The sequence below is a fragment of the Alosa sapidissima genome, chromosome 20 (assembly GCF_018492685.1).
Source record: "Alosa sapidissima isolate fAloSap1 chromosome 20, fAloSap1.pri, whole genome shotgun sequence".
In the NCBI taxonomy this organism is placed as follows: domain Eukaryota; kingdom Metazoa; phylum Chordata; class Actinopteri; order Clupeiformes; family Clupeidae; genus Alosa; species Alosa sapidissima.
The window spans coordinates 9,540,068-9,565,509 of record NC_055976.1 but is presented as its reverse complement, the minus strand read 5'-3'; the positions used below and the strand labels follow the sequence as shown (position 1 = coordinate 9,565,509).

Sequence of the window (25,442 nt, the reverse complement as noted above, 5' to 3'; positions counted from 1 at the left end):
AAGCAGACTTGCGCATATTTATTCATCCTTGCACATCAACATTAACCAACCCCCCTAACTCCCACCTACCCACCCACCAACCCATACATCTACACACACAGACATAAACACACAAACACACACACACACACACATTTCAGTGGTGACTGATGGCCTTTCATGAGCTGTGCTTTTAGTGAGCCGTTTAAAAGGCTCTCTCTCTCTCTCTCTCTCTCTCTCTCTCTCTCTCTCTCTCTCTCTCTCTCTCTCTCTCTGTCTCTGTGAGACGCCTGCGTGTGAATGGCACTCCGTTCACTCCGCTCCACGGCTGTCCGTCTCGGCAGGTAGAATGTTAATCGCACTTTAATATTTATAGATGCCTCCGCTGTCTGTCTGCACCCCAGCACCCGCAGAGAGCCCAGCGCCGGAAGGAATTTGATAGTGAGACAGACAGACAGAGAGAGAGAGAGAGAGAGAGAGAGAAAAACGAAGGAAAAATGAGAGTGACAGACAATGAGAAGAATGAAGGGAAATCAGAGTTGAATCATGGACTAGATGTGTTATTTACCCCTTTGTGTCTCTCTCCATTTCATCAGTCCGTTAAGCAAATACGCCGTCTAATAATGTCTCCGCAATTATACCTAAGTGCGCTTATTCCCTTAAGTCATAATGATAGAAATGGTGGAGTGAGAGATGGAGAGGAGAGCGATGAAGGAGAAGAAGAAAGAGGGCTGAGTTATTTGAGATGATGATGATGATGATGAGGATGATGATGATGAGGATGATGATGATGGTTTGAGACGTAAGCCTGATCCATTTCATGTGATATTAGATTCATGAAGGAGCGGGAAAGAGAGGGGGGGGGGGTTAATTTGACCCGTGTTGTCGTGGTGATTGCATTTCGACCGCTTGGAGGGCTGAGTCACTGTACCAGTCCTCCTTCCCCACCCCCCACCCCCTTGAGCGGGTTTCGGGAGACGTTCATGGGGGGGGCAGAGGAGGACTTGGTGGGTGGATGAGAGTGTGTGTGTGTGTGTGTGTGTGTGTGTGTTGGCGGGCAGACCAGGCCATTAAACTGGCTGTTTCAGAGGAGCAGAGTGACTCCACTAAGTTGGAACTGTCCTAATCGCTTGAATCACTTGGAAATTGGTGCCGAAATTAAATTCTCTGATGTTGACTCGAGTCGGTGGATTGCGGCGCAGTGGATTTCTGACCAGCTACTTTTAAAAATGCTTCACAATGCTTTTTAGTTTAAGTAATGCTGAAACACTGAGATGCCTAGTCCAAGCCATCAGCAGTATTGCTTTAACATTAGAGGGAAAAGATCTGTAAGGGTGCATTTGGACATCTCATAGTTCATTTAGCATCTACAGTATATACTAGTATTTAAACAGACACACACAGAAGCTCTCACTCTCACATACAAACTCTCATTCTTTGTCCTCTCTCTCTTTCTTTCTTTCTCTCTCTCTCTCTCTCTTTTCCTTTCTTTGTTTCTTTTTCTCTCTTTCTCATTTAGATTAGCTTACTCTGATTTTACTTGTGAAACTGACTGGAGAAGATTTTAAAATGTGAAAGACTGACTCACACTTACACACTGCGCACAAGGCGTGGCAGGACACTCTCCGAGCAGGCCAGCGTAGCGATAAGAGTTTTTATGCTCGGTAAGCATCTCTGCTGTGTGGTGGAGGCTCAGATGCGGCTTATGTGCGGCTCCACACCCACGGATGTCTGATGCAGAGAGAGGGAGAGAACGGATAGTGGAGGGGACCGTGGCTTACTGAAAATAGGACAGAGGAGGATTCCAGCTGTACAGTCAAGCCCCTCTCTTATTAACACACGTGTAAACACAAGACTTAGTCTTTACGGACATGCTTGGTTGCTTTCATACACACACACACACACACACACACACACACACACACTCTCACCACTACTCTGTTCCTATCCTCCAACACACATGCATACACACGTATTCACATATTCACTCCCCACTTCCACAAATACAGGGCAAGCATTACACACACACATACAGACTCATACACAAAAAGTCAACACACTCACTTATAACCACACAATTCAACCAGCATAGTTACTTAAACACATACAACCACACACAACCAGTACACAGTCACACACATACACATACACACACACACACACACACACACACACACACACACACACACACACACACACACATTTACACAAACACACGCACACACAAACTTACACAGTCAAAACTCCTCCACACCCCCTGTTCCTAGCCCTCTCCCTAACGCTACTCATTCAATATTTATCCGTGGGCGTCGGGCCAAGTGGCCCAGCTCTGTTTGCATAACCCGGTCCGGCCCGTTGGATCAGGGTTCAGGGAGAGAGCACGGGCCACGGGGATCCGCTCTGAGCCGGGCTGGGATCAGGAGTCAGCCCCCGGCCAAGTCCAGACGGCACAGGGATGGGTCAGAGAGGGAGGGGGTGGGAGGGGAACGAGAGGAGCCGAGGGTTGAGAGTCCCCAAACAAGGCGTCCAGGCTCTGGAGGGCAGATGTTCCGATGATATCTCCAAAGCAGAGTCCTGAAATATGTCCAGTGGCGCCGCTCTTCATCTCTGAACTCTTGGCTGAAATAATTTCCCCCTCCTCCTCCTCTCCTTCCCTGCTTGTCTCACCCACTCTCTGTATCTCTTCCTCTATCTCCCTCTGTTTCTTCTCTCTCTCTCTCTTGTTCTCTTTCTTTCCTCCAGCTGTTCTCATTGAACGGCGAGCTGCCGGCACTTCATTCATACGCAATCCAATTCCCCCAGCGCACGCTGATGAGAGACTGTTTTAGATCCACTTAGTAATGATTCATTCTGCCATGCCATCCATTTTATTAATGATGGTGTTGTGCTTTGGGGCCTTGAAATATGAGTTCTCCAACTGTGGAGCTTTTGTTTCTGTGTGTGTGTGTGTGTGTGTGTGTGTATGTCAGTGTGTGTGGGTTTGCAGATATATGGATATTTCATTGTTGAATTGCTGATCTGAGTAAAAGTGTTCACTATCTTCCTCCCTCACTGTCCCTCTGCCTGTGTGTGTGTGTGTCTGTGTGTCTGTGTGTGTGTGTGTTGGCAGGGTGGAGGAGAGCTTTAAGACCCTCTTCTGGTCCATTTTCGGTCTGTCTGAGGTCATCTCTGTGGTGCTGAAATATGACCATAAGTTTATTGAAAACATTGGCTATGTGCTGTACGGGGTGTACAACGTCACCATGGTGGTGGTGCTTCTCAACATGCTCATCGCCATGATCAACAACTCCTACCAGGAGATCGAGGTGAGGAAACTGAGCCCTAATATAGAAATGTCCCATCGGAGGGAAATCACTGCAATCATAGACAAATGATTAACTGACTCAAAAGACTTAGTAATTCATACAATATTATTGTTGTATTATTAGTGATTCATAAATTATTGTTGTATTATTAGTCATTCATAGATTATTGCAGTGTTGTTATCAGTCTGTGGTCTGAGATCTTAAATTAATATCAGACATCAAATGGCTTTTTGTCTGACTAGTTTATTGGTGTTTGATAGACTATCACAGTCCCCTCCTTCTATGTTCACAATTTCTCATCCATCCCACTCTCTCTCTCTCTCTCTTCCTCTCTTACTCTCTCTCTCTCTCTCTGTGTCTCCCTTTCTTTCTCTCTCTCTCGTTCACCTCAATATGTGTCCCATCCCTCTCTCCCCTTCTCTCTTTCCTTCTCTCTCTCTCTCTTTCCTCCTCTATCTCTCCCCCCCAAATCTCTCCCTCTCTCTTTCCCCTCCCTCCTTCCAGGAGGATGCTGACGTGGAGTGGAAGTTTGCCCGGGCCAAGCTGTGGCTCTCCTACTTTGACGAGGGCCGCACCCTCCCTGCCCCCTTTAACATGGTGCCCAGCCCCAAATCCTTCTACTACCTGGCGCTCCGCACCAAAGCCTGCCTGGTGCGCCTCTGCAAGGCCAAAGGTCATCGCCATGACGGCGAGCTAGAGATGGGCATGCTCAACTCACGCACAAAGGTCAGTGGACATCTGATATAGTGGGGCCAACGTGTAGGGTTCATTAGAAAGGCTGTGTTAGAAAGCTTAACTAGGCTGTTCGAATGCATAGATTGCTAATGGCAAGCATCTCTGCAATAGTGTGGCCAATAGCATTATGCTAACTACATAATGTCCGCTGAACAACCCATACTGAGAAATACCTAGAAATGGCCTCGGGATAGATGGTTCCACTCCAGGCCTACATTAGATAGTATTACCTTGTGTGTGTGTGTCGTTGTTTGTGTGTGCTTTGTGTGTATTTGTGTGTGTGTGTGTGTGTTCGTGTGTGTGTGTGTGTGTGTGTGTGTGTGTGTGTGTGTTGGTGTGTGTGTGTTGGTGTGTGTGTGTGTGTGTGTGTGTGTGTGTGTGTGTGACCATACGGTCTCATCTGTCACATTAACTTACTATGTTTGGTCCTTACTATTACCGTTTCAACAGGGTCGTGCTCACAGAAACCATAAACAGTTGGTAATTGGTAAGAGTTATTCTAACTCAAATCAAATGGATGCCTTCTCTAATGCACTAATGAATCCATTCCAAAGTCATGACTGCTTTCCTGGGAGCTGGCCGGATGCACTGTTTATCCCCTGTGCTCTGGCCCATTCTCCCCTCATGTAAACCACTGCCATTGGCTCAAGTGGACTCCCCTTCAGTCACCTGGGCATATATCAGTGGAAAGTAGACCCACGACAGCATGCCTACCTGCTGAGCCCAACCAGGCTGTGGGTTAAGGGCCTGCTGTCTCTCTCTCTCTCTCTCTCCCTCTCTCTTTCCCTCTCCCCCTCTCCCTCTCCCTCTCTCTCTCTCTCTCTCTCTCTCTCTCTCTCTCTCTCTCTCTCTCTATCTCTCTCTCTCTGTCTGTCTCCCAGTGTCTGTCTGTCCTCAGAAGGGCCTTGTGCTGTTTTTTTAGCTGCCACTCTGAGACGAATGTTGGGACTAGGTAGTTTGTTTAGCCCAAGAGATTTGTGTGTGCTTTGTGTGTGTTGTGTGTGTGTGCGTCCATTAGTGTGTGTGTGTGTGTGTGTGTGTGTGTTTGTGTTTGTGTTTGTAGTGTGTGTATTTTTTGTGCGTGCATGTGTGCGCGCGTGTATGTGTGTGTGTATATGTGTGACTGTGTGTGTGTGTGTGTGTGTGTGTGTGCATGCGTATGTGCATGTGTGCACGCTTGTGTGTGTGTGTGTGTGTGTGTGAGGTGGTGTATTGGTGTCTATGTGTGCTTGTGTCTCTATGCCGGTGAGCGAGGGAGACAGCCATCCAGCTCATCTCTGTGTGTGCATACCTTTAGCCTGCCAAATCAGAGAAGAAAGGGACTCTGGCAATGCTAAAAGTAAACACTGCTGCCTCGTGCAGTGGAGAGAAGAGGTTCCAGGTCACTATAGCGGTCAGCTTCGTACAGTATGTCTGTGTTTCTGTGTATATATGGCTCTGTCTGTCTGTGTGTGTGTGTGTGTGTGTGTGTGTGTGTGTGTGTGTGTGTGTGTGTGTGTGTGTGTGTATGTGTGTGTACGTGTGTGTACGTGTGTGTACGTGTGTGTGTGTGTTTGTGTAGTAGTTCATTTCTGTGTGCACACAGTGTGTCTATGCTCATAGCGCTCCCATAGCCGCCGCTGATAGCCCCCTAGCAGGCTAATCCTCTCCTGCAGGGAAGCAGGCTGTTATGGAAACATTACGCTCACCTGAGTTGAAATGCTGTCATCGTATGGGTGCTTAATTCCAGCAAAATCCATCAGGTGTAGGCCTTGTACATTGCACTAATTTGAATTTAAACCCCTACTTTCCGTTCTATTCAGAAAATAATAGGATGGAACAGACCGTTTACATGTATTTAGTTATTATGTAAATATTCATACAGTAACATCTGCAGTAAGTAAGGTACTAATCCTCAAGTGTCCTCAAAGTAAAAGTACTCCTCTGTAAGCATACTTAAAGTAAATGTTTGCTTGCCACTGTTGATGTTGGCAGTGGTATTATTGTAAGTAGAGTGGGCATGGCATACTATTTGCAGCTAATGGGATAAAGACCTTAGCCCTCTTCTCTAAACAACTCTGTTGATTTCCTTAAGCCGGAGCGCTACCGAGCATACCCTCGAACACGGGAGGAGTACACCGTGAAGAAGCCCATCAAGAACCCAACCCGCTATCAGGTGAGAACATGCACACAGACTGCTGCAGTGGGGCGGTGTGTGTATGTGTGTGTGTGTGTGTGTGTGTGGAGGGTGTTACAGGGAGAAGCCATTTTTAATGGCTTTAAAACCTATATTAAAGAAGTGGAAAAATGAAAGAAGTAATCAGTGGCATGGTGATGAAGGGAATGAATGAATGAATGAATGAATGAACGAACTGAGAAATTAATAAATGAATGAATGAATGAATGAATGGAATGGAGAGTAAATTAGTCACTTAACATGTGTGTAAGAAAGTTAGTCTGTGACTGAAGAAATGTGTGAGGGAATGAGTCATCGCAGTGAATGAATGAGTTTGTACAGGTCCAGAGAGGATGATGAGTTGAGCTCTTGCATCTGCATGGGTGAATGACTGAGGGTGATTGAGTGGCCTGCACACACACACACACACACACACACACACACATACACACACAGATGCACATGCACACACACATACACACACACACACACACACACACACACACACACACACACACGCACACACACTCAATAAATGAAGGACAGGAGATGATAGCAGGGAGGCCAAGGGACATGGGGACATGGGTTTTTAGCTATGAGGGAAATCTGATGGGCTGTGTTGTAATGAGCCAGCGTTGTGCAGTGCGCTCTTCATGCCCCCTGGGCCCCTAAACACACTCTAATGATCTGTCACGCTGTCCCGTCTCTCATCTCTGAACGGCACTCTGGACAGTGTGTGTGTTACACAGGGGGACACCCATCAATCCTGTGTGTGAGCGCGCATGTGTGTGTGTGGTCTGTTTCTTTTGTCAGTGGTCAATACCACAGTGCTACATCTGCTCACACCATGGTGTATGTTTGTGACATTATATCGCACTACAAAGAAGTGAGATGATTACATGTGAGATGAGATTGAGGTTTGTTTTTGTGTGTCTATGCTTGTAGGTGTTTGTGCGTGTGCGCGTGCGTGTGCGTGTGCGTGTGCGTGCGTGTGCGTGCGTGTGTGTGTGTGTGTGTGTTTCTGCACTTTGTTGGTGTTTTAAGCCCCCAACGTCGTCTTCCAGACAGAGCTGCATGGAAGGCACTAGGGTTAAAGAAGCCCTATGCAACAGTTTTAGCAAAAATGACCTTAATTATGCAGGTTGAGAGTCGTTCTGATGGTTCTACAACACTTTCTGGGTTGTTTGGTGGGTGCTTCGTCTCCCTCTATCGCTTCTCCGCGGAAAAAAACGAATATGCAACCTTCTGAACCCGGACCGGATAAATCCAGATGTGACTCAGCGGAAGTATCCAATCGCGCCTCAAAATGTAGTCAGATTGTAGTTTCTAAGAAGACTGCAAAACGGACGCCGTTGCTGTCACAAAACGGCTTTGTTGCTGTTGAAATTGTAAGTAGCCTACCCTTGGGTGAACTGCGTTTTTGTAATGTGGTTTGATAGTCTCTTGAACAATGTGTTTGCTCGACCACTTTATTGTGAGCCCTAAATGTGTTTAGCTTGGTTTTTTGATGGCTAGCTTGCTAGCTAGTGGGGGTTTAGCGTAGCAGTCACTTGTTACCGAAGCTACAGGGGGAGCTATGTCGTGAAAAATGCGAGCCCAAATCCGGCAAAAACCCAGAAACAGCGAAGGAATAACCAGACCTGCATAGGGCTTCTTTAAGGTTAGGGTTAGGTGCCTTGAAGTCGACGGTCGCAGCGCTGCCTTGAAGTCGACGGTGGGGGCTTAAAACACCATCGAGCGTTTCTGCATGCGAGTAGGAATGAAAGTGTGAGACAGCAGGGGTATAAATCTATTCATGTTCCCTGGACCAGAGATGCTATCAGTGACTGTCTGCACAGTGTGTTGCTCTGCCTTAAAGAATTGCCTGTTGGCCTGATTAAAGACACCTCACTTCTTTTCAACTAGTAATATCCTCTCTTTTCCCTCCTCTCCTCCCTCTCTTCCTCCCTTTTCCCTCCTCTCCTCCCTCTCTTCCTCCCTTTTCCCTCCTTTCCTCCTCTCTTCCTCTCTTTTCCTCCTCCTCTCCTCCTCCTCCTCCCCTCCTCCTCTCCTCTCCTCTCCTCTCCTCCTGCCTCCCTCCCCTTCTCCTGCTCTTTCTTAACAGAAAATCATGAAGCGCCTCATTAAACGCTATGTTCTGAAAGCTCAGGTAGACAGGGAGAATGATGAAGTCAATGAAGGTAAAAATCCAATCCACTTTTATATCCACCATGCACATTTTATGATGTGTGAGTGTGTGTGTGTGTATGTGTTTGTGTGTGTATACTTTTTGTGGAGAATACATCCCTTTAGTACAGACAGCTTTTAAAATATGGTTTGAAATTGTATTTTAGTTGCCTTTTATTGCGTGTTCCCACATAGTCCTACAAAGTCCCAACATAAAAACAATCTAACCTCATTTTGGAAATATGAAATACCACATGCTGTTGTTCAGTGTGTCTTTGGGTGGGTGACTGGGTGGTTGGGTGGGTGTGTGTAAGTATGTGTGTGTGTGGTGTGCATATGTGTCTGGGTATTTGTGTGTACTGTATGTCTCTGTATCTGTGTTTCTGCGTATTTTTGTATTTTGTGTGTGTGTGTGTGTGTGTGTGTGTGTGTGTGTGTGTGTGTTTATGCGCTTGTTCGTGTGTGAGTAACAGCGCTGATTACTCCCTGCCTCCGTGTTCACAGGCGAGCTGAAGGAGATCAAGCAGGACATCTCCAGCCTGCGCTACGAGCTCCTGGAGGAGAAATCTCAGGCCACAGGCGAACTGGCCGACCTGATCCAACAACTCAGTGACAAGTTTGGCAAGAACACTAAGAAGCCCTGAGAAGGAGAGGTGGAGGAAGACAGGGAGAGAGAGAGAGAGAGAGAGAGAGAGAGAGAGAGAGAGAGAGAGAGGCGTGGGTGGAGAGGAGAGAAGACAGACAAAGAAGAAAGAAAGAGACAGTAGAAGAAAAAAAGAATGGAGAGATGAATAAGAATACAAAGAGAGAGAGAGAGAGAGAGAGAGAGGGAGAGGGAAAGAGAAAGCAAGAATGGGTAAACACAGATAAAGAGACACAAGGAAAGACGGAAACAGAGGAGGGGAGGGGAGGTGGGGTGGGGTGGGGTGGGGGGGCAAGAGGCCAGGAGGGAAGGAAAGACACAGGAGGCTGGTACAAAGGCACAGAGACGATCTCCCTTTTAGATTAGTGGGACATGAGAAAAACGGAGGACTGCGTTTGGTAACAAGACAGTGGGAGGAGAAAAAAGAAATGTTTTGCACCTAAAAATCCCTCTTCCTCTCCAGCAACACAATCACAGAAAACAAAAAGAGACGTTGACCTTTCTGTTTAGGAAAAAAAAAACCTTGTAGACTTGTAGACTTTGTTTAGTAAGGACCCTCATTCGCTTTGTGGGATGTGTTTGTGTGTATGTGTTTGTTTGTGTGTGTGTGTGTGTGTGTGTGTGTGTTCTTGTCATTGTTGCCATGTTGGTGCTAATGTCGTGGACATGCCAAGCACAGGCCCCAATGCCCTGACCTGGTGGTCAAGGGTCAAGATTTGTATTTTTGGAGTTGAAGGGACATGAGCTCTTCAGTGAAAAAAGCAGATTGAGAGATAGAGAGAGAGAGAGAGAGAGAAAGAGAGAGAGAAAGATGGAATGGGATGGATAGGGATGGAGCTGAAAAAGGAGAGATGACAACGGATGACTTAAGCGCTTCAAATAGGGGGTGAACCCACCTTGCCCCCACTCTCCCTCCCATCCTTGAAGAATCCAATTCTATCCCGTCTCTCAGCGAGGAGGAACAAAGACGACAGAGAAAGACGTTTTTATTTCTTTTAAAAAAAAAAAAGCAGAAGAAAAGTACACGAAGGACAAAAACACTGTGACATTGCTTTGTGTGGGATCCGCTGTAAAATCCCTTCTTTTGATTTACGTCTTGACAGCTGTCAAATGGTCATCCTGCTGTTTGTAATGGGGGAAATAATGTGGAGTTTTTTTGCTGTATTTGGGGGGAAGACTTGACACAGGCAGTCTAATTAACACTGTTCACAGCACAGCACTGCAAAGGCTCTTTTGAACTCTGCACAGACCTCAACGTAAGGAAGAGTGTGTGCGTATGTGTGTGCAAGAGAGAGAGAGAGGGGTATGTGAATGTCTGACTTGTTTGACTCCTTATCCACCGCCTTACAGTTCAAAAAAATGGTTAGAATTGTCTGAAAGATTTACACAAACATGGTCAGTAGCTTATCAAAATAAAATATCAAAAACTGTATTTTTCACTTCTATTGGAAAATTATTGATTACATGTATGACTACTGTAATATTTTTATCCAAAAAGTAAAGATGTATACACCCAACTCAGTGTTCAAAGCTTCTATCAGACTTTCATTTGCACTAAAGTCAATCTATTTAAGCAATTTAGCAGGCCACTTTCCAGTCAATATGGTGGTTGATGAAAATTTAAACTATTAGACCTGTTTGTGCAGGAAACAGCCCCTAGAAAATGTTCTGTTGAATGCATCTGTGGGTTTTACAGGGGCTTGCAGCATTCTCTTTCATCAGTTTCACCATTATTTTATCAGCAGGATCAGTCAATGCCGTCTGGAGGTGTTGCCTGTGTGTGTGTGTGTGTGTGTGTGTGTGCGCGCGCGTGCATGCGTGCGTGCGAGAGTGTGTGTGTGTGTGTGTGCGGCTGTCTTCAGACGCCGGTGAAGGACACCATGTCCCTACTGTACAGACTATAGAGCTAAAGTCACTCAGGCGGGATAGAACATCTGGCAGCATCACAAAACATACACACTCTCTCAACACACACTCACACACACACACACACGCACACAGACACACACACATTGACAAGAGCACGATTGCATTTACAACTTTCCACTCATGCATGCATAAGCGACCACATGGCAGTAAAACGTCTGGTGTGTCGTGTTCCGTCGGAGGCAGACATTCCTGATGTTCGTTTTTGTCACCTCACGTTTCCATCATCCCAGGTCAGTGGACATGGAGGCATTCCAAATGTGTGTGACCGGTACCATCTCATCCACCCGCACATCTCCCTGCGTCTACAAAAAAAACAGCGTGGCGCCCATTTGTAATCGATGAGTCAATTCCCTCAATTAAACAAGTGGTTATTGCTTAGCAACGTTCCGTGGCTTAAATTCAAATAAATCCCTCGCAAATCCAATTTATGCAGTCTTTATGAGACACTGGCTTTGTTTTTAAATATTTTTCCTTACAGGTGTCAGAGGAGGACAACTCGTGCCTTTAAAACGGCCTCACACCACCGCTCTTGGTGAAACATGGCATGTGTAGTCCGTATTCTGTCACGGCGCACATAAGGCAGAACACAAACTGTCACTTTAAAGTTTGGCCTTTCTATTCAAGAGCTGTCAGTAGCAAGTTACAATCCACCAGTCAAGCATGTTTAACAAGGATGTTCCATACCATAGTCCCCCATAAATGGGCCATCTGGTCCTTGTCAGGGTCGCTCTCTGTCAACAAGTTGGAGTCCGTGTGTATCACACAGAGGGCAGGGTCAGGAAGCGGATTGTCTTTTTAACAGAGGGACTGTGAGTGTCAAAGATGACCTCGTTACTTTTTTTTTTTTTATAAATAATTTGTGTGTGTGTGTGTTAAATAAAAATGGTTAATTTATCACTTCATTGTATGGGCCAACGACCTGGAACATACAGTCCAAATTTGGTGAGTTTCTTTTTTTTCCGTCCGTGTGTATCACACAGAGGGCAGGGTCAGGAAGCGGAGTGTCTTTTTAACAGAGGTCTGAATAGTTAAACACACACACTCTCTCAGTGAACAACACCTCCGCCTAAGTCAGTCAACACACACCCACCCTCCCTTCACATTCCGAGAGAGGACGTCTCTTGGACTCAGCCGACACTTTCCGCTCTCAACTTTAATGTAAGTTCCGCACCTGCAACATTACCGCCAGCTCGGCTCCCAGAAACGGCCCTTAAGGGGGTCCCAGCGAGGCAGGAGCAGGCGGGGAAGTGTGGGGCAGAGCCGCGACGAGCCGCTGTTTTATGGTCCTAACTGTACTCCATTACCGCTGGGCGCACCGTAGCGATGCCCTCATTATCTCCACACTGCCAGGCTGGGGGGCCCCCGGGGGGGGGGGGGGGGCGGCGTCCGTCCGCCTGCCACTTCACAGGAAGGAGAGCGGTGATGGGGCATCTCAAGGGTACACCACACACCCCTAATTTCTGGCCTCCCTCTGCCACAAGTGCAGCTGTGTGTGTGTGTGTGTATCTGCCCACGTGTTTGTGTAATTGTTAGTGGATGTGTAAGTGACTGATATATGTGTGTCTATCTGTGTGTGTGTGTGTCTATTTGTGTTCATGGGTGCATGTGCGTATGTGTGTGTGTGTGTGTGTGTGTGTGTGAGACGTGCTTGGCTGGTTCTGGCTTTGGCGAGGCTGCCGCTTCTTCTGAGCTGTCCTCGGGGAGAAGAGGGAGGCTGCTGATGGTTCTGCAGGATTTGATTTCAAAGCCGCCGCTTGGCACTGAACAGCGGGCAAAGGCTGGGTGGAGGAGAGCGTGGTCGGTGTGCCCCTCTGGAGCAGGCTCACGCTCTACCCACTGGGCATGAGGGGCATGCAGGGGTGGCATAGTCAGTTCAGCTCCCCTATGGCTTTGAGGGACATGTGTGTGTGTGTGTGTGTGTGTGTGTGTGTGTGACTGGCACTCTGGCTGACATGGGTGTGAAGAAGGACCTGAAGGTGTAAAAATGCATTTGTGTGTGTGTGTGTGTGTGTGTGATAGTGTTTGAGTAAGAATAAAAAGAGAGAGAAGGAGAAAGCAGGAGATCCTTCCTGTCCCCGCACTTATTCACCAACATGCTGTACCATTCTTCTCCTGCAAGATGACTGCACACACACACACACACACACACACACACACAATGCATTTTTCCCTTCCAGTAGCTGAGCCATGAGTCACCTGCTCATTTTGCTGCACACAAAATGGGCCTTCCCACAGACTCACATGTGTCCTCACTCTCACCACCTGATTGCCTTCTGTAGGACCATAATGCACCTCCTGTCACTTCTGAGGGCCTAATCCATTCACAGCCAAACATGCAGGGCATTTAAGCCTAACGATCTCTGTTAACTTCACTGTTGATACATCACTATAAGAGGAGGGTGGTGGTGGTGGTGGTGGTGTGTGTGTGTGTGGGGCTGTTATTTTTTAAAGAGATCTCTAGTGGCTTTGTAGGTTGTGATATTGATTTAAACTGATCCCCAAGGGTGGCACTGAATGCATCAGTAAGAGGAGGGAAAAAGAAACAGTCCTGTCTTACTTCACTGCCTCCCTGTCTTTATCTCTCTCTCTCTCTCTCTCTCTCTCTCTCTCTCTCTCTCTCACTGTCGTTCTCTCTTTTCACGGCTTCGTCCTCCCTCTTGAGTGGCCATCGCTCATCGCTGTCAGTGCCAGCATCATCATCATCATCATCATCATCATCACCATCACCATCCTTCCTCGCATGACTTTCCTTCCCTTCGGCTGTCATTCAGAGAGTGGCCCTGGGCACTGTGGCACAGATGGGGAGTTTCTTCTGATGAGCAGCTGGAGTGTGTGTGTGTGTGTGAGAGAAAAAAAAGCAAGGATTTCACACACATTAGTCTATATCCTTATGGCCTCATGTGACAATACTGGATGAAACACATATATTACCCTGGGGGGGTGTACCGACATATACACATGTACTGACATATACACACACACACAGGGTTGGGTCAGATTACTTTGAAATGTAATCCATTACTGACTACAAATTACATGGCAATTTTTGTAATCAGTAACGTAATCAATTGGATTACCAAAAACATGTAACATAATCTGATTATTTTAGGATTACTTTTAGATTACTTCAATAAATATGCCCATTAAGTAAAAGACACCACCAGACACCACCACAGAATTGATGAAAGAATTCTCATTCTATTTTTCTCCGCTCTTCTCCAAACATGCACAACTCAGCTTAACCTTTATAAGGGCACACCTGGACAAAGATTTTTTTGACCCAGGGACATGGCCTGAGATTGGCATAAAAAAGGAAAGCATTAAACCCAAATGACACCATGTCCATTTCAATTGTGGGGGTGAGAAAATTATTATTTTGGGATGTTTTTCAACCAGGGGGACCTGGTGACTTTCTCAAAGTAAACGGTAACACTAAAACAAGAGGCTACATTAAGATTAGGAGGAAAACATCAGGCAGCGTGCCAAGAGACCTGCCCCAATAGTATGTAAGTTAGTAAGTAAGTATATCTTTTGATCCCGTGAGGGACATTTGGTCTCTGCATTTATCCCAATCCGTGAATTAGTGAAGTCAAACCAGCAAGCCCAAAGGCCGAAGCCCTAACCAGTAGGCCATGGCTGCCCCAAAAGGTAGCATTTGAACATTAAACCACACAATGATCCAAAACATACTGCCAAACAAGGCAAGAAATGGTTAACAGAGAGCAAAATCAACATTTTAGAGCGGACCTCAATCCGTCAAAAAAGTGAGCACAAGGTCAATATGATGGCAAATAATCGTTCCTGTCTCAAAACCCAGATAGCTGCTAAAAAGGTGCAGTCTACAATTATTGTGGAGACATGAAGAGGCTTAGTGGGTATTATATGAACCATTTTGAGAGCTGTGGTGGTAAATAAAGATGTTTCCAGTGATTGTTTAAAAAGGGTATGAACAATTTTGAACACGCAATTTTTAATAAAAATGTTTTTTTTTATATAAACATAAAGATAAAAAAAAAAAAAAAATTTTTATTCCATGCTTTACCACATTGTCTTTACCACATTATCAACCTTTTGGCATGTGCAAGTGTCAATTTAATTAAGAACAAACATATTGGTCAAGAGAAAATCAATATTTGCCAGGGGTATGAATCATTTTGTTCTTAACTATATCTTAAATAAGTTTAAAAAGTGAACATCCGAATGAACTGCTTGTCAAATTAAAAGATAGCTAGGCTATCATAAAAAAGTTGCATTATTTGCATGATAAAATGTAATCAGGTAATCCCCAACAATGTAACTGTAATCTGATTACACATTTTTTTTATTGTAATCTGGGCTGATTATAGTTACTTGATTTTTGTAATCTAATTACTTAATCCAGATTACATGTAATCCGTTACTACCCAACCCTGCACACACACACATCACACACAAACACACACTCACACACATACAGTACAAAAAGACATCTTAAAGATTGACATGATCTTAAACAAAAATGTGCCCTTTCTGGACAGAGAGAGGGGGGGGAGGGAGAGAGAAAGAGAGGGTGAGGAGAGGGAGAGGGAGAGATGGGGGGAGGGAGAGAGAGGCCAGGCCAGCACATTTAATTGTCAAAACATTTTGATCCAGTGTGGATCTTTATAAGGTCAAAATGGATTTGCTTCTCTGCCGACTACCACTGACTGAAACTTTGTTTTGAAATGGTAGACTAGAATGGCTAATATGTAGGCTTCTCTCTCTTTCTCTCTCTCTCTCTCTCTCTCTCTCTTTCTCTCTCTCTCTCTCTCTCTCTCTCTCTCTCTCTTGCTATTTACACAACATCCTAATGACCAGAGCCGGACAGTACCGAAGTACATTTACTTGTGTACAGTACTCGAGTACAATTTTGAGGGATCTGTACTTTACTCGGGTATCATTTTTGGGGAGTACTCATGACTTTACTCAAGTACATTTGAGAGGCAAATATTGTACTCTTTACTCCACTACATTTCTATCCATAACCGTGACTACTTCTAAAAAAAAGGAAAAAAGAAAAATCTCAGAAACCCTCAATTTGTTGTTTCCCTCTCAAACGTGATTGGATTGTGCAGGCGCCACTGATTGGGACAGCTTATCAGCAATCACCTTCAGCTTTCCGTCAAAGTTAACTCCATGGTCAGATTTAGATAAGAGACGAAACCATGGACAAAACAATGGATGAAGACGCAGCAGCATCCCTGGCAACATGGTAAAAAGATGAAAATGACTTGATTTTACTTCCAATTCATTTTACATTCTCCAAGGTATTAACATTAACATTTTTGTAGGACATTTCTGTACATAAATGTAAGCACTGTGGCAGTTGTAATGCAATATTTAGAAAATGTAGGCTACTCTTGTACTCTTGATACTCAAGTACTTTTAAAAACAAGTACTTCAGTACTTTTACTTAAGTAGACATCTGACTGTACTTTTACTTGTACTTGAGTAAAATTTAGCAAAGGTTATCTGTACTTTTACTCAAGTAATGAAGCTGTGTACTCTGTCCGCCTCTGCTAATGACCCACCTCCATGGAGCATATGTCCAGACCAACCTCTACACACACTATAACAGGAAAAGCTTGGTGGACAGAGGTCAATATAAGCCTCAGTTATTACCTTTCATCTGCCATTACAGTGACTTTCATCTCAGTTCTACGCTGCCATTTTAAGTGTGTGTGTGTTTCCTGCTGATAATGATGCATTAACTATGCGTATCCGTGTGTTTATGTGTGCGTGAGTGTTCCCCACTGATAATGATGTCTCTATGTGCTTAAGTGAGTGTGTGTGTGTGGATTTGTGTATGCATCTGTGTGTGTACCGTGTGTGTGTGTGTGTGTGTGTGTGTGTGTGTGTGTGTGCCTATGTGTGCTCATGTGGGCGCAATCCTACCAGTGCAAACACTGGTTTGTAATTAGTCGTGTGCTATTGCGCTCGCCTCGAGGGGGTTACGGAGAGCGCGTGCGCTCATACACACACTCCAGAGACATCATCAAACTGCAGTGGAAAACATGAAACAACACGAGGACGCAGGAGAGGGTTCTAATGTGGCCATTATGGTTTGGGAGTTGCCAAGAGTATACGTGGAGGTAAGCTGGCATCCTAACTGCCTGGTGTCGTGGTGTGCAGACATGCAGATCGTTGGCGCAGGCAGAGTGGCACACACACTCATCTGAGAATGGCACCACACACACACACACACACTCATCTGAGAATGGCACCACACACACACACACACACACACACTCATCTGAGAATGGCACCACACACACACACACACACACACACTCATCTGAGAATGGCACCACACACACACACACACACACTTATCTGAGAATGGCACCACACACACACACACACACACACACACACTCACTTATCTGAGAATGGCACCACACACACACACTCATCTGAGAATGCCACCACACACACCACACTCATCTGAGAAAAGCATTCAGCTGGAGTCAGCTGCAGCTACACTGTCACAATTTGGCAGTTTCCATAAAACTGCTTTCCAATTCTCTCTCTCTCTCTCCATCTCTCTCTCTCTTTCTCTCTCTCTCTTTCTCTCATGCTATCTCTCTCTTTATCCCTGTGCAAGGGACTAATTTTAGTGAGCAAACATTTGCAAATTGACTAAGAACTGAGCCATCGGGGAAGGGCCCTGGTCTTTGTTTCCTGCTTATTTCCCCCAAAATTGCTTTATTGGACTTTGAAATTCAATTTCACATTGTCAGTTTCCAGTACTCGTGGGCCTGGTGCCTTCAATCGCCACCCTTGCATTGTGTTACCTTGTGGTGCACTGAGTCGCTTCACGTTGCATTGTGTTCTTTTCGTGTTGTGTTCAGGGTGTTCAGTTGCTTGCCATTATTAGGGGTCTTTATTTTGGTTGTGTAATCACGACTGGATACTGTGTTCTCTGAGCTGATTTGATTTGAAGGAGAAAAATAACTAGATCATATTGCAATATGATAATCAGAGGAGGTGATTAGAAAGCAGCTAAACTTGCATTTAGACACAATTGCCACAATTAGGCAAATGGGATTTATGCAGCTTAAAAGTGTGATTCACAAAAACATTGATGATTGGAGAAGAAAGTATGTTACATGAATAAAAGAAAACAAAAAAAAACGGACACACACACACACACACACACACACATACACACACACACACACACACACACACACACACACACACACACACACATCCCTCCCCGATGCTGATAGGCAAGACGTGTCCAGAGTGGTTAACCTCTCATCATTGGGGCCTTAAAAGATTATATTTCAACTTTTGCATTTGCTGAGACAGAACCTTCCTATATTTCCCTTGGGGATTCATTGTCTCTGAGAGTTTAATATTTCACCAGACTGTAGTATTGGAAAGTGTCGTCTGACTTGGAGCACATAGTGGCTCCGTAGTGATATTATCTGTGTGTCCCATGTTATCAAAGTGTTTGCACTTCCTGTTATCAAGGTGTGTGTGTGTGTGTGTGTGTGTGTGTGTGTGTGTGTGTGTGTGTGTGTGTGTGTCTGTGTGTGTCTGTGTGTGTGTCTGTCTGTGTGTGTGTCTGTGCGCGTGTGTGCGTGCCCCATGTCACATACTCACAGATGCTAATACTCTCTGTCCATAAAGTCAACTATTTTCCTCTTTCCTCATTGCCACTGTCAGAGACTATGAAACACTCGCAGCAGAGTATCTCACAAAACAGGGGAAATGCAATCCTATCCCCAAGTGTAATTAATGAGATCAATATAAACAGCATCAGGAATTTCATGTGTATCAAATTGCAGTTCATATCACCCAATAATGGAAAAGACAGTAACACATGGGTCTTCACATTCAGAATTAGTTTTGCTTGGCAGGGGAATTATTGAATGGGGTTTAAACACCTCATTACATGTTATTTCATTTGACATCAATACCACTCCCCTGTTCCTGTAAGTAAAAATATCTTCCACTGCAATTCAACTGGGGGTTCTGTTGAGCCAAGAAAGACAAGAACACAGCCTCCTCCAGCAAACACACCACCGGGTGTGGCATTTGCATATGGATGTTCACCTGACCTGTCTGACACTTCTCCCCCCAACTTTCCCTACATCATGGCGAAGAAGTGATGCGGGGTCTGCTTTGTGTCTGTTTCCATTGGCAGTAAAGTTTTTTTTCCAGTAAAATCGCTTTATTGGCACGGCTGCAGCTGCGTGCTTTCAGCAGTGAAGGATTTCATCGACTCTGGGAGCTTAATGTGCTGGACCAATCCAGAGCCGCAAACACACCACACCCTGTTTCGTTAAATGCTGGCACAAGGAGAGTGCAAAACTTCAAATCTAAATAGTTTGATAAATTGGATCAAACAGTAGAAAGGGATTTACAGAGGAAGATAAAAAAAACACTCTTCTGTTTTGTTGCAAGATTGTTTACAGGAGTAAACATCAACATCAAACATGCCATATACTTGATATTCTTCACTATAATTTAGAAGTTGTTTACATCAAAACATTTTGACAAAAGAGTGAGTTCTCTTTTTGATGAACACGGCATGAGTTTGGTCGCATTGTAATCAAAATCCCTGAGTCAGCGCGCAATCACCAGCTAATTGGCCACCGAGGAGCACTCTTACTTTCTTGCGAGAACAACAACCTTTCCCAAAATAGTCGCCCTCGCTATTTTCTATGCCCCTCGTGTCTACACACTTCCACTTCGTTGCCTGTCCAATCCAGCGCCAAGCACCATGTCAGGCCCCGAAGAGGAATTTAACAAATGCCAGTGAGTGAGTTTGTCACCATCTCCCGTGTGAGTGGATTGACTGGGACAGTGGAGGAATTTAAACTGGGTCATAGATTTTTTTTTTTCTTGAAGTGCAAATGGAAGGCTGACAAGGCTACCCCACTCATTGAAAAGCACTGTCACTAATCTCAAATAGTCTCCTTGTTTTGCTTTACTCAGCTGACCTGGGAATCCCGAGTATACATGTAGGCCTACTGGAGCAGGCTGGCCTACTTGTACAACAGTTATGTTAAGATTAACCCTCCTGTTGTGTTTGTTTCATGTTTACTAGTTTTGTGTTCCCGGTCAAAAAAGACTGCTGCATCATAAATCATATATCATTGTTATAAATCCATAGTAACACATATATTATCATCTAATGTTGTGATAGACCTTCATTGACCTGAGCTCATGCAAGTCAGAAAGGGGAAGATTATATTGGGGAAAGGTTCCAGTGGGGGCTGGCATATAAGCAAAGAGGGGGAGTGAAGGTGTGTTTATGTGTGTGTTTTACTGTACAGAAGCACACATACAGTCCATATGATCAATAGGTATGTGCCTTGACCTACACATGGGTGTTCTAAAGTTAAATAAAACACTCAAATTGTTAGGAAAATTATCAAAATGTGTTTTTGAGTTCAGATGCCATGTGTTAACAAAGTCATGGAGCCTCATGGGAGTCAAAATAAGTTAACAACATTTTTGAGAGAAAATAATTGTCAATCAGTCACATTTGATCGCAAACACAACAGGAGGGTTGATGTTGTGGATCAGGTGTATTGTGAGTCCCAGAAGATGGCCTGATTATTTGCTATTCTCCCATTGCCTTCAATATGGCAAATGTTGCTGCCGCTCCCATTTGGAAAAAGTTATTTTCTTCTGGCTGGCTGGCAGTCCACACCATTTGCAAGCTTCACGGGGTGCTTTGGTCCCCCCAGCTGTGTCCCTCCTCCAGCCTAGATATCCTCAGCCCTAATTAAAACCAATTTCCTGAATATCCATGGTCCATGAACTCTCAAAATCTCCTAAAACAAGAGATGTATCTCCTTTATGGATCTAAGCTCTCAAACGCCATTACAGTGCATAGTTTATGCTCCTTAATACAATGGGACAGGTGAGGGGATCCTGTTCATTGCCATGCATGTAACATGAAATAAACATTTGAACAAAGTTTTTTTTTCTGGACTCTTATGGAGACTGTGATTGGGAAGCTTGCAAGGGCATATAGTCTATCGGTTAACGGAGACCACCTCGAATAAATAGTGTCAGACTTCAAAGAAGAGAACATACCAGCCACTGATAATATCGGCTCTCGAGGCTGCGCCTTTAACAGTCGGTTTCTCACCCCCGTACTTCTCTCTCTTTTTTTAAAGCTCCCCGAGACATTCCGCACCACACCGAAACTGTTCTAGTCACTTTCCCTCAAATTGAGGAGCCAGTTACTGGAGAAAGAGAGAAAAAAGAGAGGGCGTCACGAGGTTTAACAGACCCCTGTTCACCAACAACAGCGACTGTGGCGACTCCCCTTTTAAGCGTCCTCCTTTTTCGGAAGCTTGTCCTCATCTCTGTCAAGAAGGTAGAGCGAGAGAGTGAGTTTGTGAGAGAGAGAGAGAGAGAGAGAGAGAGAGAGGGAGAGAGAGCGAGAGCGAGAGAGACGCTGCGATATTTGAAAGCGTCTGCTGTAAAAGACCCATGGTTTTGCCTCTCCGTATCGGTAATTTTATTGGTATGGTTGTTGATGACACAACAGCCCATCATTTTTTTCTGAAGACTACAATGCAGCGCAAACTGTGAACATGATCTGGAAACAGCAGCGCAACAAGGCTCCGCGCGCTCTCGCCCTGTTCACCCCGCTTCTGTCCATACGCTTCATCCACTTGTTACTTGAACCCAAGCACGGCTCGCCGTCGATATAAGAATGTTTGCGCAAACCAGGATTTCTTTCATTTGAACTTGTCGGGAAGGTAACTTGATTTTTTTGAAACTGACACTGTACTCACCGCGTCTTCTGATTGTCAAGATGACTCAGACTGAGATTCAAGAGGACCCAGACGTATGACGATATCTTGGATTTATTAGGAGAGGAATTGACAATTTGGTCATAGGTGCAAGTGTTTATCCCACTGTATTGCGCATTTGAGTCAGATGTTGGGTTTAAATGGACTTCACTCACATTAGACTTGGAAACGAATGCTTTCCCCACTTGTGGGTATGGAGTTGCAGATAAATGTTTGTTATGACCAGAGGATTTACTGCATGTGAGAAGGACGTTCGTTTGTGGAGACGGGCTCGAGGAGGAATTGTGTGTTCTGGGTGTGGAGAGCGTTTGTGGAATGCGCACAGTGCGATCCGTCGTCTCCACGTTTTCTGCGCTCACCTCTCCGCCGTGCGCAGAAAGTGAGTAGGCTAATCTTTGTCGTGAAATATCAGTCTCCAACCTACGCCACATGCTGTTAACATTACAAGCTACCATATGACTAATAATGATCTATTGAAATTGATTTTTACATATTTGTCTATGGTGGGCTACTTCTGTGACATAAATTCTCATATTCATTCTTTCTTACAGTTGACCGCTGACGGTGGTTAGCGGGAACGCGCGGTCATGTTGAGGCAAATGCTCCTGAACTCTACAGCGGCGGCGCGCGGCTTTGATATGATGACCCAAACTCACGCACCGCCGACCCTGAACGTTTCTCAGGGGCCAGTGAGTGTGGCCGCTCTCCTGAAACCTACAGGCAGGGGCGGAGGACTGCGCGAGGGTGAACTGAACAAGCCGGATTTGGCGACCTACGTGGTTATGTGCCTCCTGTTGTTCCTCTTGGTTCTACTGATTGTGTTCTTCATCAACTGTCAGCTCCGAAACTCATTCTTCGCATCCATGCCCTATGACAGGTCATTCAGAGAAGCAAGGACCTCCTACAAATAAACTGGACCTTACATGCTCAACCAAAGCACACCTATTTGAGATATGTTGCCAGATATGGGCGGGCTTGACTTCGCACCGTAATGTCTCGATTGTTGATGGAATGTTGGCTTTACCACAGCTGAGATAAATGATAATGAACTGTGCGTGTGTGTGTGTGTGTGTGTGTGTGTGTGTGTGTGTGTGTGTGTGTGTCTATCTGTCTGTCTGTCTATCTGTCTGTCTGTTTGTCTGTTTGTCTGTGTCTGTGTGTCTCTCTGTGTGTGTGCGCGCGCGTGTGTTTGTACAGAAAACATTTTGTATTATGCACCGTAATGGCTCATATCTGTATGATGTTAATTCTTGTGCACAGTCCCAATTATTTTCTTGTACATCATTAAATTCAACCTAACCAATGTAACGTTGACGTGCATTCGCTTTTCTAAAGCATGGAAAGGTTAGCTTTGTAGTAAAGCTACCTCTAACACGAGCAGCAGTTACAGAGTGGATCACTTTAATTTAGGTCTCTGCCTCTACAATTTATACGCAGCTAATCTTGCTCTCTTAAGAGCGGCTCTGATGGACATTTGACCTAAATTGGATAGGCCTATTGATGTGCCGAGAGACATCCACCGGTCAGAATTAATCGTAATATTTCGTCAGTTTCGTAGGCCTACTAGAAAACAAATACGGAATACAAGATAGTGATCTGACATCCCAGTAATCCACCGTGCAGACAATTTCATAGAGCCAGACGTGCAAAGGAATCCCATGTAATGCGATAATGTCGGGCTTAAAAAAGAAGAACCGTGTTGGATGGCACCCAAACTTGACGTTCGTCTATCATCAACTTCTATCGGGAGTAGCCTAAAACTAGATTTCAAAGGAACCATTAAGATCCTGCTTTTACGCAGTTCGTAAAATCCAATTTCTACTGGAAGACAAGGCCCATATGGAATATAAACATGTAAAAAGTTGTGATGGTTTATGTTTGGCAAATTAGTTAAATATACCAATCCCTACTAAAAACAACTGAGGAAAGAGATACATCATGTGTGCAGTACAAGCTGAAACATGTGCTCTGATGAGATTTGTTATGCCGCTGTGTGTGGGAAGAAACAAGGGATAAATCGGACGAGGGTTTGGGTTTGTTGAAGTTTGGCTCCCTTTTCAGAACACTTTGACTAAGAATCGCCGTTGACAGTCCTGCGAGGGCCCATACCTAATTAAACGGAACACGGAGGAATAGTTTCTGACACTAAGGCAATTGCGTTTTCAAGGTCCAAGCCATAGGACATTTTTCTACATAGGCTACCCTATGTTATCCTTGTTGAGTCCCAACAAATAGGTCTACACATATGGGCGGACACATAGGCTAGCCTACTACATTAATATGAGGACCATATTCTGATTTTAGTCAATAGGAGTGATTGTCCCGGGGGTAAAAAAGAGATGGATATTCTTTATACATGTAGTAGGCTACAGTTTTGCTCTGAGAACTGGGTTCAGACGGCATGAGGGAGAATGTCTACACCAGCGGTCCCCAACCACTGGGCCACATTCCTAACCGGGCCGTAGCCTACGACATGAGTTTAAAAAAAATGCATGCAAACTAAACTCAATTTAATTCGCAATAATGTCACGTTTTTACATAACATAGGCCTATATGCAGTTGTTTGATTGCACGCATGTTTGCATTTTGCAAGGTCTATTTTCTTACGTCTGTCTGTCCCGTCTTCAACACTTTATATATTGCCTTCAGCGCTGCGCAGCCTCAGGTCAGCTCACTTCACTTGATCAGTTCTTGGCGAACTTAGCTAAGTTAGCTAAACTGCTAGAATGAGCAACAAAAAACAAGCATCTTTAGCAGGTCACTGGCCAGAGTGTTTGAGTTGCGAGAGCCGCTGCAGAGAGTTCTTACAGAAAAAAAGTCACCGTTAGCTGCACATTTTAGTGATGAGGACTGGGTGTCAAAACTCGCTTACCTGTGTGACATATTCGGGTTGCTTAATGACCTCAACCTGTCACTCCAGGGGAGAATAACGACTGTCTGCATTTAAAGCCAAGCTTGATTTGTGGGGACGACGAGTGGACCGGGGTGTATTTGATATGTTCGAAACAGTAGTGGGGGTTTTGGGAGAGACTGAGGCAGGGCCCTTTCTCTCGCAGCTGATGCGCGATCACCTTGTTCAAAGCTCTCGCTTTCAAATGAGTTTGAGCGTTACTTCTCATCCTCCAAAGATCCACGGCAAACCAATGAGTGGGTCCGCAACCCATTTGTCAATATCCCGAATAGTCCTAACTTGTCAGCGCAGGAGGAAGAGCAATTGATCGAAATTGCAAATGACGGTGGTCTTAAGAGTGTGTATGAGGAAACCTCTCTGGCGGGTTTTTGGATCAAAACCAAAGCAGAATATCCCGAGATAGCCTTAAAAGCGCTGAAAACGTTACCATTTCCCACCACGTATCTATGCGAGGCCGGGTTTTCGGCAATGACTGCAACTAAGACCAAATTGCGCAATCGACTGGACATTTCAAACACACTGAGGGTGTCACTATCTTCCATCACCCCCAGATGGAACCTTCTTGTTGCAGGGAAACAAGCACAGGGTTCCCACAGATTATATTCGTAATGCACGTTTAGTTCCCAAAATGTTTTGTTCCCATATTTTGTTAAACATGTTCACACTTGATAGATGTAGCTTCAAGTTGTTCAATATTCATAGTTCGTATTGTTTAATTTTCACTTCTTCAAGTTCACGTTTTTCACATGTTTAACAGTTCGTTACCTTCACTGTTCATACATAACTGGAGCTAGTTCTTTTCAAGTAATGCATG

The 25,442-nt window shown here is 44.9% G+C and overlaps 1 protein-coding gene across 3 annotated transcripts in view; it reads left to right on the top strand.

Moving 5' to 3' along the window:
• The window catches only part of trpc7b (transient receptor potential cation channel, subfamily C, member 7b), a 74,402-nt gene extending 55,978 nt beyond the window's left edge, over nucleotides 1-18,424 (top strand). For 2 of the 3 annotated variants that reach the window (XM_042074586.1, XM_042074584.1), the window contains exons 8-13: nucleotides 3,089-3,284; nucleotides 3,789-4,010; nucleotides 6,094-6,174; nucleotides 8,279-8,354; nucleotides 8,845-9,057; nucleotides 9,162-10,369. In XM_042074586.1, the coding sequence (XP_041930520.1) occupies nucleotides 3,089-3,284; nucleotides 3,789-4,010; nucleotides 6,094-6,174; nucleotides 8,279-8,354; nucleotides 8,845-8,984 (715 nt within the window). In that variant the 3' untranslated portion in view covers nucleotides 8,985-9,057; nucleotides 9,162-10,369. Of the gene's footprint in view, nucleotides 1-3,088; nucleotides 3,285-3,788; nucleotides 4,011-6,093; nucleotides 6,175-8,278; nucleotides 8,355-8,844; nucleotides 9,058-9,161; nucleotides 10,370-18,409 lie in introns of those variants that run through there. The other variant, XM_042074585.1, reaches the window with a different exon arrangement.
• The last annotated feature ends 7,018 nt before the right edge of the window (nucleotides 18,425-25,442 follow it).